Source organism: Tenrec ecaudatus, chromosome 8, assembly GCF_050624435.1.
Source record: "Tenrec ecaudatus isolate mTenEca1 chromosome 8, mTenEca1.hap1, whole genome shotgun sequence".
Taxonomy (NCBI): domain Eukaryota; kingdom Metazoa; phylum Chordata; class Mammalia; order Afrosoricida; family Tenrecidae; genus Tenrec; species Tenrec ecaudatus.
Window position 1 is genome coordinate 39,388,581 of NC_134537.1, and position 15,534 is coordinate 39,404,114.

At 38.3% G+C, this 15,534-nt stretch overlaps 1 protein-coding gene and 1 pseudogene across 5 annotated transcripts in view; both read left to right on the forward strand.

Annotated features, from left to right (window-relative positions):
* Nucleotides 1-15,534, forward strand: part of DLG1 (discs large MAGUK scaffold protein 1) — a 235,722-nt gene that overhangs the window by 207,162 nt on the left and 13,026 nt on the right. For all 5 annotated transcript variants that reach the window (XM_075556240.1, XM_075556241.1, XM_075556243.1 and 2 more), the window contains 2 exons: nt 725-826; nt 1,063-1,235. In XM_075556240.1, the coding sequence (XP_075412355.1) occupies nt 725-826; nt 1,063-1,235 (275 nt within the window). The remainder of the gene's footprint in view (nt 1-724; nt 827-1,062; nt 1,236-15,534) is intronic.
* On the forward strand, nt 14,306-14,812 carry LOC142454580 (large ribosomal subunit protein uL23-like; annotated as a pseudogene).

Below are 15,534 nucleotides of genomic sequence, written 5' to 3' on the forward strand. Positions count from 1 at the left end.
TACTGTTGAAAGAATTACATATCTAAGTTTATAAAGTAGGGCTAACTCCTACTTAAACACAAAGAGATATAGAGATATATTAAAGCTTTGCTGTTTGTATTGGTTTTGTGAAGCATGGTTTAGCCCATGGTATTTCTGTTTAAACAATTAGCCTCTTAAATTGATATTTTATGTTGTAAGCAATATATCCATTAGTAGTGTCACTTGACTCTGTTCCTCATCCCATTCATCTCTCTTCTGTCATATCTTCTTTATTTATAACTCCCTTTTAATTCTGCTTACCACAGTGTTGATTCTCACTACTAATTCTCACTTTTCCCTCCTTCTAGTATATTCTCCTCCATTCCAATGTAGACAGCTTTCATTAGATCATCTTTTATAGAACACTGTTATTTCATCATTTCCTACACTCAATTTTTTGATTTCTAGTAAGGAACAAACATATCAGTAAAACAGTGTGCTCTGTGTTTCTCTTTGGAATGAGAGGATGTTAACAATGTGTAGAAACATCTACTAACATGCCAAGTATAACTTGGTTGAATGAATTATCAAGTATGTGATTGATTTAGGAGAGTAAAATTTGAGATCTTAGTAAAGACTCATTTTCTGGAAAATGAAGTATCTTTAGTTCATGATGGATAAAGAAATCTATATAATTTAACTTGAGTATTTTTTGTTCTTGAATAAAATAAAATACATTGATAGCACGTTTTTATCTTTGTAGTTAATTATACTCGGCCAGTGATCATACTGGGACCTATGAAAGACAGGATAAATGATGACTTAATCTCAGAATTCCCTGACAAGTTTGGATCATGTGTTCCTCGTGAGTAACAAAATCCCTTAATTACTGTTCCAAACATTCTCTGCCATAACTTATAATGTAAACAAAGATTTCCATTTTTAGTGGTTTATCCTCGATTGTTTTATCGTTTATTCCTTCATCCTCCAGATTATCTCTTCAAATTGAAATTACCCTGTTATTTTGAATTTTGCAAAAATAGTCTTAAATATTATACATTTTTAAGTATTATACATTTCCCCAATATTTTTCTGTTAAAGATACAACTAGACCAAAACGAGATTACGAAGTAGATGGAAGAGATTATCACTTTGTGACTTCAAGAGAGCAGATGGAAAAAGATATTCAGGAACATAAATTCATTGAAGCTGGCCAGTATAACAACCATCTATATGGAACAAGTGTTCAGTCTGTAAGAGAAGTCGCAGAAAAGGTCAGTGTCTGAGTGATCCCAGAACTGAGTGTCAAATCAGCTGTGCTTTAGACAGTATTGAAGAAGAATGGCACTGAGACATTTAGTTCTTATTCGTGAAAAAAATAAAAGGCAGATGGTGGGACTTTTTTTTAACTAATATTATGAGTTCATTATATTATAAATCCTTAATTTTATGTGGCTTTTAAAAGCACATACAAGATAAAGGATTCAACAAAATGAGAATAGAAATTATTAAAAATTGAGGAGAGGTAGTTATTGTATAAGGTGCTATACGTTTGCTTGAGATATTCCCTGGGTTTGGCCCTAGTCTTCTTAACATCTTTTTTTTCTCACTGGGCCCGCGGCAGTGGTGGCGGCCGCGCAGCAAAACCTTTAATCTTATATAACTAAGGAATAAGATCATCTATATCTGAAAGTAAAAATAAACTAGATGTTCGAGAGGTGTTGTTCCTGGTATTAAGAGTGGAGAAAAATTTCTCCTCTGAGTCTTCATTTAAGAAAAAAATCAGTGTATTAAAATCCACACCTTTAATAGGAGCAGATTTTCGGAAATCATTCTTCAAATAGTCTGAGAATGTATTGAACTTGGATTAAAGCAGTTCTATCATGAGACCAAAAATGTACTTTAAGGTACACATTTATACTTAATTACTCTTCGAACCTGCATGACAGACATCATATTATTTTATAGTTAGAGGTTCAGTCTTGAAATACCTACAAAACATTAAAGCTGAGGGATGCAGTGTGTTAGTGTTTCCATCTGTACATGCCACTTCCTACAAGAGATGTGATTAATATTGATTAGTTTTGGGTTTTAAACAATTTATTAGGGGCTCATATAACTCTTATCACAGTCCATACATATACATACATCAATTATATAAAGCACATCTGTACATTCTTTGCCCTAATCATTTTCTTTTTTTTTCTCCTCTTTTCTTTTTTTACATTTTATTAGGGACTCATACAACTCTTATCACAATCCATACATATACATACATCAATTGTATAAAGCACATCCATACATTCCCTGCCCCAATCATTCTCAAGGCATCTGCTCTCCACTTAAGCCCCTCGCATCAGGTCCTCTTTTTTTTTCCCCCTCCCTCCCCGCTCCCCCATCCCTCATGTGCCCTTGGTAAATTATACATCGTTATTTTGTCATATCTTGCCCTATCCGGAGTCTCCCTTCCCCCCTTCTCTGCCGTCCCTCTCCCAGGGAGGAGGTCACATGTGGATCCTTGTAATCAGTTCCCCCTTTCCAACCCACTCACCCTACACTCTCCCAGCATCGCCCCTCACACCCTTGGTCCTGAAGGTACCATCCACCCTGGATTCCCTGTGCCTCCAGCCCTCATATGTACCAGTGTACAACCTCTGCCCCATCCAGCCCTGCAAGGTAGAATTCGGATCATGGTAGTTGGGGGGAGAAAGCATCCAGGATCTGGGGGAAAGCTGTGTTCTTCATCGATACTACCTCACACCCTAATTAACCCATCTCCTCTCCTAAACGCCTCTATGAGGGGATCTCCATTGGTCGACACTTGGGCCTTGGGTCTCCACTCTGCACTTCCCCCTTCATTCACTAGTTTTGGTTTTTTTGTTGTTTTCATGGAAAGAACCCAAATGCCTTACAAATGATGATAAGGATATGAGGGAAAGGAAAATCTTAGATGTTGTTAGCTGGGGTATAAATTGCTAGAACATAACTTTTGAGAACACTCTGGAAATGCATAAATGCGTCTGGCCTGTGATCCAGACACTCTATTTCTTGCTATTTAATTACAGATTCTAACTCAGAGTGACTGTATTAGCATTTTCAAGGCTGTAAAGCTTCACAGAAACAGATAGCTTCATCTTTCTTCTGCAGAAAGCCTGGTGGATTTGTACCGCCAACCGTGGGATTAACAGCCCAGCACTTTACCCATGATACCACCAGGGATGCTCATAGTAATTGGAATCAACAAAGGGAACATTTTAGCATACTAGTTAACAATGAACAAACCAGTACAGTAATTTATACAGTATATCTGCATTGATAAGACTCAATTATAATTTTGAGTAGTTTAAGTTGCAAATGATATATACAGCATCCTATTTGTGTAAACATTGAAAATATTGTTTATAAATACATATTTAATAAACATAAAAGTATGCATGGGAGAGATACATATATACTTTGGGTGTATTACAAATACCACCCAGTCTCCCTTTGAGAGGAAGAGCGAGAGAAGGAAACTGGAGCTATAATATTATTTATAATGTTTTACTTCTTGAAAAATGAAAACATATATTCAGCATAGCTAGAAGACAAATAATATTGAAACTTTAAATCACAGATAAATAGAAACGTAAATGCTGAGTCACAGAAACCTATTTCTTGTGATGCTCCTCCAAACTTTATAGGATACAAGTGGGAAACATTGCATGCATAAAGAAGCTCAAACTGTGTGCCTAAAATTGATCTAAAATTTATTTGCCAGAGAGAGGAATCCACCCTAAGTACAAAATTACTGAGAGTTGCAGTACACTAGAACAGAGAAGGGATTTAGGAGCACCCTTCGTGAGGAGGCAAATTTAGAAAGTCGGCTCTTAAGGAGAAAAAGGAATTTTTTTTAAAAATGAACCTCAGCGGGGTAGGGCTTGGCACCTCATCAGACCCTATCGGTAAACATTCATAAGGGTCAGCAGACAGGCCTGGAACTGTTTATAAACTACTCCCCTCCCCCATATCTATATAAGATAGACAGGATAAACAATCCTGAGGAAAAAACAACGGTACTGATGGTTTCAGAGGGACATGGGAGAGGAAGAGATGGGGAGCCAACAAACCCAGGGACAAGGGAACAGTAAGAGATCTAAAATCGAGGGCGAGGAGGACATAGTGGGGTGGATCAAGTGAAATGTAGCTGGGAGGAATTACTGAGAGCCAAATGAAGGTCGAACATGATAGTGGAACAGAAGGAAAGGAAAAGGAAAAAGAAGAAAACTTGGAGGCAAAAGACATTTATAGAGATATAAATATAGGCATGTGTATATGTAAATATATTAACACATAATGATAGGGATATAGGTCTAAGTACATATATTTATATGTTAAGTATAAAGGTAGCAGATGGCCATTGAGCCTCTACTCAAGCCCTCCCTCAACACAAGAACACTGTGTCCTAATAACCTGGCGTTCTGTGATGCCCACCTTCCCGACACAATCCCTAAAGACAGAATGGATACATAAGCAAATGTAGTGAAGAAAGCTGACAGTGCCCAGCTATTAGAAGATAGAGCATCTGGGGTCTTAAAGGCTTGGAGTTAAACAAGCGGCAATTTAGCAGGAAAGCAACAAAGCCCACATTGGAAGAAGCACACCAGCCTGTGTGATCACAGGTGTCGACAGGATCTGATCAGGGATCAGAAGATCCAAAGCAAACAGTCATCAATGTGAACGAGAGGAAACTCAAAGCCCATCTGTAGACAATTGGACATGCCTTCACAGAAGGGTCACAGTGACAGAGCGAGTCAGCCAGGGTACAGTATAGCATTGATGAAACACACAACATTCCTCTAGTAATTATGCATCCTCCCCTGCCCCACTCCACCTCACCCCTGCTATCATGGCTCCAGTTCTACCTTACAAATCCAGCTAGACCAGAGCATGGACACTGGTAGATAAGAGCTCTCGGCACATGGAATCCAGGACAGATAAACCCCTCAGGACCAGTAATGGGAGCTGTAATAACATGAGGGTAGGAGGAAGGTGTGAGAATGGAAGAACCAGTCACCAATGATTGATGTATAACACATCCACACCACCACCCCCAGGGAAACAAACAACAGAAATGTGGGTGAAAGAAGACAGCTAACAGTGTAAGATACGAAAATATTAATTTATCAAGGGTTCATGAGAGTTGGGGGAGGGAGGGAATAAAGAGAAGCTGATAGGAAGAGCTCAGGTAGAAAGAAAAGGCTTTGAAAATGATGGCAACATAAGCACAAATGTGATTGATACAATTGATGTATGGATTGTTATAAGAGCTCTTAAGAGCCCTCAATATAATTTAAAATAATAAAATAAAACAATTTTTAATGGGTAAAAAGAGAGATGCAGAGTTGATGAAGACAACAGTAGAGGCTATGTCATTGTTAGGTGCCATCGGGTCGGTTCCAACTCATAGCGACCAAATGTAGAACGGAAGGAAACGCCACCTAGAGCATTGTTGCAGCTGTGGTGTCAGTCCATCTCTTCAACGCCACCGTCTCTTTGTGCAGCTCCTCCGTTTTACCAAGCATGAGATCCTCCTCCAAGGACTGATCTCTCCTGACAGTATGCCCAAAGGATATAAAATTAAGTCTTGCCACCCTTGCCTCTATCTCTGGCCATACTTCTTCCAACACAGGTCAGTTTGTCCTGTAGCGGTCCATAGTACTCTCCAGCACCACAATTCAAATGCATTAATTCTTCTTAGGGCTTCCTTATTCAAGATCCAACTTTAACATGCATATGATGAAATGGAGAATATTGTGTAAGTCTACATGATTCACAGACATTTCTTTTCAATATGTTGTTTATATTTTAATTTCTTAATACAGTTTTTAAGAGAGTAGATGTTTTCATTTTTATGCAGTCCAATTTAAAAATAAGTTTTTAAGTGAACAAAGTATTTGAATTAGCATTTCCCCAAATTAATATACACACAGACAAAAATCAGATGGGAAATCAAAATTTTAAATGCTCTGAGACACTACTATGTACCTATTAGAGTGGCTACATTTTAACAGACTGATCATGCCAAGTCTTAATGAAACTGGGCTGCTGAAAATATAAAATGTTAGCACCGCCCCACCTCTGCGCAAGGGATGAGCTGATCCTTCCACCGGTTCCATGGAGAGTGGTCCTCTGCCCACCCGATCCACCCCGAAAAACTCATTCTTAACAGGAGAGCATTTTATGACTGGCTTGGGTGAATTCGGGGGTTTAGTTTTTGCTGTGGGTCACCGAAAATATTATGGAAAATAGTCCCTTCTCGGTGTTTCTGTGGCGGGATCTCTGCTGCGCTTGCGATGGCTATTTAAGGAAGCTCCGCGTGTGGCGCAGCTAGAGCCGTGGTGACCGGAGTCGGTGGGCTGCTGCTTTGTGTGCACTGTGCTGCCATCGCGACTCAACAATGCAGATCTTTGTGAAAACTAACTGGTAAGACCGTCACTCTTGAGGTCGAGCCCAGTGACACCATTGAGAATGTCAAGGCAAAGATCCAAGATACGGAAGGCATCCCTCCTGACCATCAGAGGCGGATCTTCGCTGGGAAGCAGCTGACTACAACATCCAGAAAGAATCGACCCTGCATCTGGTCCTGCGCTCTAGAGGAGGTGTCCAAGTTGTGCCTCCTTTTAAGCTTTCAACAAGTTACATTGCACTTCGCTTTGAATGAAGTTGTTGCACCCCACCAAAAAAATGGTACAACCACTTGGAAAACCAGGTGTGCACCTTCCACATGAGCCACTCCTAAGTATTTACCCAAGAAAAAGGAAAGCATACACCTATAAAAATATTTAGCATGCCATCTAGCTGAGAGGCCACAAAGCCCACGTGGAAGAAGCACACCAGCTGTGTTAAAGGTGTCGATGGGATCAGGTGTCAGGCATCTAAGACCCAGAACAAAATCATACCCAATGTGAATCATTGGCTCAGCAATAAAAAGGGATGCGTTATTGATGGACACATATCAACTTGGGCAAATCTAAAGCTGAGCAACAGGAATACGTACTAGATTCCATTTACATAAAGTTGTGAAAATTGAAACTATTCTAGACCATTAGTTGCCTGAACCCTGCCAATGAGAGCTCACAGAGACATGGGAATACTCTGGGGAGTAATGTCTGGTAGTTGTGGTAGCTTTGGCATGTATACACATAAGAAAACATAATTTGTGCACTTTGTCAGTTATACCTCAAAAGCTTTGTTTCAAGACAAAACTAATAATCCCCCTTTCCCAGAATATTCTGGGATGAAAGAACACTTAAGACTTTTAATTCTATATCCCTTCTGAACTACTTGAATTTTTTTCTCACTGATACTTACAAAGGTAAATCCAAAGATTTTGCTCCAAAATCACAATTAGGCAAAAATATCTAATGTGAAGCTATTGTTTCTTGACATATCCACCATCTAGGTCTGTGAACACTTCTGAAGGCAGTGTGTCCATATCTCAACATTTACACCCAAAGAATTCTGCACTTTCTGATTTAGACCATGTCAGAAAAACTGTTTTGGCATCCAGATGAATGCCTGAAGGCGCCAGATAGGGGCTGTCGAGTAATGAATGGAATAAGATTTCCCAGCAAGCCCTTGCTACCCTCAAAGAATGAGTGTGTGCATTGCCATGATGGAAAAAATTCCTTATTGCAACTTTCCGGGCATTTTCTCACCAATGTAATCTTCCATTTTCACAAAATAAAACACTGTTCATTATCATGTGTCTTTCAAAAGAATCTGACAGGATTACTACCTTGGGACCCAAAAATAAAATAATAATCACCATTACTATTTTTCTTTCCTTCCAAGCAAAAAGTTCTTAATGGACACACTGTCAGTGGGGTATGGCTTCTATCTGCAGACCCAAGAAGTACAGAATTCTATAATTCCAGAACTTAGATTTATGTCTCAATTAGTTATATTAATACTTGATCTACACTTGATCAAATGTAAAGCATTAAAATACAGAATTTTGAAATAAGGTATTGTTTACTTATTATTTGCTATCTAAAAATCAAATTCCTCCATCTGGATGTGTGTAAAGAAAAGACCGAATATACTCACCAGGATAGCTGAATGGCTGAATGAAATAACATCTCAAAGACAAAGCCTACCTATGTAACATGGTGTCATGAAAGCAGCCCTAGACGGGAAGCCAAGTAACCTTAAGTCCACTCCTGGCTGCTTAACAGGTTATATGACCTTGAGCTAAATATAAGCTAACTATTCCTATATGAAATAAAACTGCAGGGCTTGAGTTACAGAGTTTATAAAGTTCTCTTCCAACTTGAATTGTGAAGCATTTACCAGAAGGTCCTACCTGAATCAAACCACAAGGTAATTTTTAGAAACTAATTCAAACAGCTGTGTTCCACCAAGTTTTCAGTAGCTGAGCTTTTGGAAGTAGATCACCAGACCTTTTTTTGTGTGTGTGAATCATCACTGAGTAGATGTGAACCTGTAGCTTTTCAGTTAGCAGCAGAGTTCCTTAATCATTTATACTACCCAGGGATTTTAGAAACAGGTATACATGTATGAGTAATTTTTCTCAAATCTCACTTGTATGTCTAATAGTCATACAATGTCTAAAAGGGCATACAATTTATGTCTTAAAGGGCAAACAGTTGGTCTTTTCAACCATATTATACCTGAATACAGTCACCATAACTTCTTGAGCTAACATCCCTGCCTTGAATTTAGTAGACCCGGCAGATACTGTTTTAGGGGGATGGGTTGGTTGATTTGAAGATGTCCTAATGAGACTAAAGCAGGATATATTACTTAGAACTTGTTTGCAGCCATCCACTGATCACAGAGATAAGTTTAAACATATTTTGTTTGGAACAAACCCCTACATGCATATGCTGGATCTCTGGTAGGAATACTTTTTGACTTACCCTTATATTACTTTTTATGAAAAATATGACTGATAAAAGACTTTTTGAAAGGAATTAAAGCACAGAATAGAAAAATAAAGTATCTACAAGACCAATCTTGATTTCGCTGTTAGGTGCTGTTGAATCTATTCTGATTTATAGCAGCCTGATGCACAATAGAACAAAATACTGCTCTGTCCTTTAACATCCTCCCAATTATTCTAATGTCTGTTTCATTGACCTTTTACTTTACCAAGCATGATATCCTTCCTTTTCCAAGAGTACATAAGATGAAGTCTTGCCATCCTCACTTCTAAAGAGCATTCTGGTTGTACTTCCTTCAAGATATGTTTGTTACTTTGCTATCCTCAGTATATTCAATATTCTTTATCAGTATTATAATCTATCTTGTTATTTTGACTGTCTTCAGTATTTTCAGTACTTTTAAAAATCATTTTATTAGGGGCTCATACAATTCTTATCACAATCCGTACACACATCAATTGTGTAAAGCACGTCTATACATTCATTGCCCTCGTCATTCTCAAAATATTTGCTCTCCACTTAAGCCCCTGGAATCAGGTCCTCATTTTCCCCCTTCTCCCCCCCCCCCCCTGCTTCCCCCTCTGTCATGAACCCTTGATAATTTATAAATTATTATTTTGTCATATATTGCCCTGTCCAACGACTCCCTTCACTTACTTTTCTATTGTCCGTTCCCCAGGGAGGAGGTCACATGTAGATCCTTGTAATCGGTTCCCTCTTTCCAACCCACTCTGCCTCTACGCTCCCAGTATCGCCACTCACACCACTGGTCCTGAAGGGATCATTCACTCTGGATTCCCTGTGTTTCCAGTTCCTATCTGTCCCAGTGTACATCCTCTGGTCTAGTCAGACTTGCAAGACATAGCGGGTGAATAAGCAAATGTGGCGAAGAAAGCTGATGGTGCCTGGCTATCAAAAGATATAGCAACTGGAGTCTTAAAGGCTTGAAGGTAAACAAGCAGCCATTTAGCTCACAAGCAACCAAGCCCACATGGAAGAAGCACGCCAGCCTGTGCGATCACAAGGTGTTAAAGGGATCAGGTATCAGGCATCATCAGAACAAAAAAATTTTACCATAGTGAATGAGGTGGGAGTGTGGAGTGGAGATCCAAAACCCACTTGTAGGCTACTGGACACCCCCTGACTCGAGACGAGCCAGTCAGCATGCAATGATGAAAATTTTTCATTATCCTTTACAAGTATCATAATGTAATCCATCTTGTTAAGAGCCATCTTTTATCACTGCCCCTTTACTAAGCATGATGTCCTTCTCCAGGGACTAGTCTTTCCTGATAGGTCCAAAGTATATCATCATTTTCTATATATTTACTTTCAATTTAACTCCTTGGTATCAGTTCTCCCACACACACACATCCTTGATAAATTATAAATTATTATTTTCATATCTTACACCAACTACTGTCTTCCTTCACCCACATTTCTGTTGTTCACCCCTGAGGGTAGGATGACTAAGCATCAGTCAGTGAATCAGTTTCTCCTTGACCCTGGCCTTCTCCCATTTCTCTTCCTAAGGGGTTTATTTGACCTGGATTCTGTGTGTCGTGAGCTCTTATCTGTACCAGTGTACATGCTCCACAGTCTAGCCAGAACAGAAGGCAGGACTGGGGTCATGAGAGTAGGGGATGAGAAATCCTCAAAGAACCAGAGGAGTATTATGTGGTTTATCGGTCCTATACTGCACCCTGATTGACTCATCCCTTCCTTGTGACCCTTCTGTGAGAGGATGTGCTATTTTCTGCTGATGGGTTTGTGGCCTCTGCTCTGACCTTCCTTGTTCTCAACAATTTTGTTTTGTTTTGGGTCTTCTGGTGTCTGTTACCTTATTCTGTCAATACCTCATGATCCGCATAGGCTGGTGTGCTTCTTCCATGTGGGCTTGTTGCTTCTCTGCTAGATGGCTGCTTGTTTAACTTAAAGCCTTTAAGACTCCTGAAACTATCTTTTGATAGCCAGGCGCCATCAGCTTTCTTCACCACATTTGTTTATGTACCCATTTTTGTCTTCAGCGATCTTATTGGGAGGGTGACTATCACAGAATGCCAGGTTATTTGAACAAAGTGTTCTTGTGTTGAGGGACGGTTTGAACAGCGGCCCAAAGTCCATCCACTTCTTCAACATATCGCCATACAAATATATGTACTTACGCCAAGACCTCTTTTTATGAATTACCGTATATACTCGTATATAAGCTGAGTTTTTTAGCACATTTTTAATGCAGTTTTGTGGTAAAGTTGGGTGCCTTGCCTGATACGCGGATTGACTTGTACTCCAGTATATTTACATAGTTGCACACATATGATTATACCTCTATCCATAGCTTCGCTTCCTAGATATTTCCTCATTTTCCTGTTATTCTTTCAAAGAACCAGCTTTTTCGTGCATTAATTTTTTTTTGCACTATTCTCTTGTCTTCCCACTCATTTAATTTTGCCCTGATTTTTCTTTTCTTTTCTTTTGTTATTGGAGGGATTATTCTGTTTTTGGCGGTTTTATGATAGCAAATCAATCATAACTCTCTCTTCCTTTTTCATATCATTAATTGCTATCACATTTCTCTGACTACTGCTTTTGCTGTATCCCATAGGTTTTGGTACATTGTATTCTCATTAGTCTCTAGGCATTTCCTAATTTTCTCTCATGCCGTAGATTGTTATTCATTGTCCAGTTGTTTGCCCTAGGTTTTCTGGTCGTCCTTTTGTTGATCTCCAGCATTACGGCTTGGTGGTCTGAAAGGGATGTCTGAGTGATCTGTATGTGTTTTAATTTACTCACACTCGACTTGTGTCCCAACATGTGATCTGTTTTCAGAAATAACCGTGTGCATATTTTTTTGTTGTTGCATTTGGATGGAGAGCTCTATAAATGTCTATCAGGTTCAGTCACGTAATTGTAGTGTTGTCGCTCTGTAGCCTCCTGGCTGAACTTCTTTCCCAGTGATCTTTTTCTGATAGCAATGTATTAAAGCCACCTATGATTGCTGGGGTGGGGTGGGGTTGTTCTATCTTTTGAATAGTTCATGTGACAAATTTCACAAGTCTATTAGGTGGGTATGTATTTATTATATGTACTGGTTCCTGTTCTGATCCTTTGAGCATTATATAGTGCCCATCCTTGTCTCTTGTTAGGGTTTTCACCTTAAGGTCAATTTTGTCAGAGATTAGGATTGCAACCCCTGCTTTTTTTAAGTTGCTATTTGCCAGATAAATTTTCTGCCAGCCTTTTATCCTTAATCTATTTTTGTCTGCGAGCTTGAGATGTGTCTCTTGCACAAAAAAAAAGATGTGTCTCTTGCAGGCAATAGATTAATGGGTTAAGTTTTCTGAACCAGTCTACCAACCTTTGTCTTTTAATGGGTGTGTTCAGCCCACTGACATTCAGAGTTATTGCCACCATCTGTGGATTCATGTATGCCATCTCATATCTTTTGTGTTGGGTGTTTTCCTATCCCCCTTCATATCAGTGTTTATGTGGGGATTCATTCTTGCATTTTCGCTCTGAGGCAATGTTATCTTGACTTCTAAATAGAGTTGCGCTATATGGAAGTTCCCTGCTTGTGTTTGGTGAATGTTGTTGTTCTGACCACAGTGAGTCAGCAAGGATTTTCTGCAGAGTTGGGTGTCTTATGGTGAATTCTTTGAGTTTTTCTCTGTCTGGGAAGATTCTTAATTCACTGTCTATCTTATTAGATAGATAGGCAAGATAGAGGATTCTTGGGTTGGCATTTATTTTCTTTCGGCTTTCAGTCTCTCCATCTTTTGATGTTTCCTATATTTTTCCCATGAAATCCTTCAATATTGCAACTCGAGGCTTGAATTTCCTTCACCGTGGCAGGTGCTGAATGTGTGTTTACCTCTTAGGCTTTACATTTTGCATTATAATGTTTTACTCCATTTTCTCAAGGTGCCATTTAGAATTTTCTGTTTAGGTTGTTTAATTCATTTCTTCCCTTTGCTTCAGCTTTATTTAAGAGCAGGTATCAAAATCTCCTCTGACATCCATTTTGGTATTCCTGAGATTTAATGACCTTTTGCTTTCTTCATGTATGATGTTTGAGATGATTTCTAATTTCAGATGGGATATATTCAAGGTCACATTTTGGTTTTGTGAACTTGTTTTAATTATCTTCAGCTTCTACCTGAACTTACATATGTGAGTAATTGATGATCTGTTTCATCAGTTGACCCTGGCCTTGTTTTAACTGATAATATTGAGCCTTCTCTATTATCTCTTTTCTTTTTTTAAATCTCTATTCATAGATGTAGTGAATTTGATACCTGTGTGTGCCATCTGGTGAGAAGCATGTGTGTAGTTGCCATTTGTGTTATTCAAGAAGTTTCCTTGCCTTTTTTCAACAACAAATGGAAGGCATCGTTGGTCTTGCAAAAGTCTATCATTCAGTGTCTAGCATGGTTTCTATCACCAAGGCCATATTTTCCAACTACTGAAATTTCCTTTTTAATGCTGATTGTGACTCTCTTCCTCTTGTTATTCTCAGCATAGTAGACCCTTAAATCACAGTGGCCAATAACAGTCCATTTCAGCTCACTAATGCCTAGAATAGTAATTTCATTTTTATAATATCCAATGTTCCTAGATTCATACTTCATACATTCCACATTCCAATTATTAAAGGGTGTTTACACTATTTCATTTTGAGTCATTATCAGCAAATAAAGATCTCAAAAAGCTTCAAAATACGTCATTAAAAGCACCTCTACTTAAAATTAAATAAAACCTTTACTTTGAGGAGGTAGCTCTTCCCAGTTATAACCTTCTAACTTAAGCCTCACCTTCTGGCACAGTAACAGACTATGTTCCACTGATTTTTGTCAGTTTTCATTAACTAATTTTTTAGAAGTGGACGGCTTCTTCCTTCTCCCTTGTCTGTTCTTAGTGGCATAGTTTCCAGCATTGCAACAACATGCAAGCCACCACTGTAAGATACATTTACAGACACATAATGCAAAAGGAGTGTATTAAATATTTGGTCAACAGAATCTATTATGACTGTACAAAAATAAATGGCCAAATTAATTTTTTATGGCCAAATTAATTTTTTTAATTCAGGATTAGTGCAATATTTTTTAAAACTATTAATATAATTACCATTTTAATAAGTCTAAAGATAAAAACCATATTACTAGATACTGCAAAAAGCCTTTGGCAAAATTTAACATGGTTCCTTGATATAGGTGAAGAAGAGTCAAGAATATAGTGACTGCTGTTATTAAAAGCAGAAAGAGAATATCAGGTTTTAAAAATGGGTAAATAAATTCTTAACTCTTTAATGAGAGAAACTCTGTTAAAGCAATTCCATTATGAACAAGGCCCAATGTCTTTACTGCTTTTCCACGTTGTACTAAAAGTATTAATCAATGCTGTTAAGAAATATCCATTAGCTTTTCACAAAGATGGCGCCCAAGTGAAGAAGGAAGCTCCTGCCCCTCCCAAAACGGAAGCCAAAGCAAAGGCTTTAAAAGCCAAGAAGGCCATGCTGAAAAGCGTCCACAACCACCAAAAAAAAGAAGATCTGCACATCACCCACCTTCCGGCAGCCCAAGACCTTGAGACTAAGAAGGTAGCCCAAATACCCTCGGAAGAGCACCCCCAGGAGAAATAAGCTGGACCATTATGCCATCATCAAGTTCCCCTTGACCACAGAGTCTGCCATGAAGAAGATCGAAGAGAACAACACACTTGTGTTCATTGTGGATGTCAAGACCAGCAAACACCAGATCAAACAGGCTGTGAAGAAGCTCTATGACATTGACGTAGCCAAGGTCAACACCTTGATCAGGCCTGACAGGGAGAAGAAGGCATATGTTCGACTGGCTCCTGACTATGACGCTTTGGATGTTTCCAACAAAATTGGAATCATCTAAAGTGAGCTCAGCTGGCTAATGCTAAATATAAACTTTTTCAATATAAAAAAATGAAAGAAAAACCCATTAAAAGCATATAAGAATTAGTTATAAAAAGTAAAGCTATTGGCAGATTTATATATTGATATAACTGAAAATTTTACAGAATCAATTTTGTAAGGCAAGCCTTATTAAAGACTAGGCAATGTAGCAGTAGATGAAATTATGGAGAAATCAATTCTTTGTATATATAAACAACTATTTAAAAGATATGATTGGGAAAAGCCTACTTATAAACAACTGAAGATAAAATAGTAAGAAATATATAAATTACATACATAGAGTTAAATGAGGAAAAATGTAAAACACGCCTGGATGCTGTCAACAGTAGACTAAAGTAAGGGAAAGATAACTCAATATTATAAAGCTACGAGTTCCAGTTTTAATTGTGCTAAATAATCGCAATAAAAGTATCTCCCAGTTTATTAGTGAAGAAAGATAAATTAAATTATGTTCCTATCTAAGAATTCAGTGTAACAGGAAGAAAGCTATAGGAATTATATTTATCCCTGCCAGATACTAAGCACAGTATAAAGTCATTTTAAAATGAAAACACTAGGGTACTGGCAAATAAATAAATCAGGAAAATGGAATATATTATCTCAGAAGACACCAAAACACATATGGAAATTTTGTACATGATAAAAGCACCATCTCCAATCACTGGAACTTTTAACAAATGG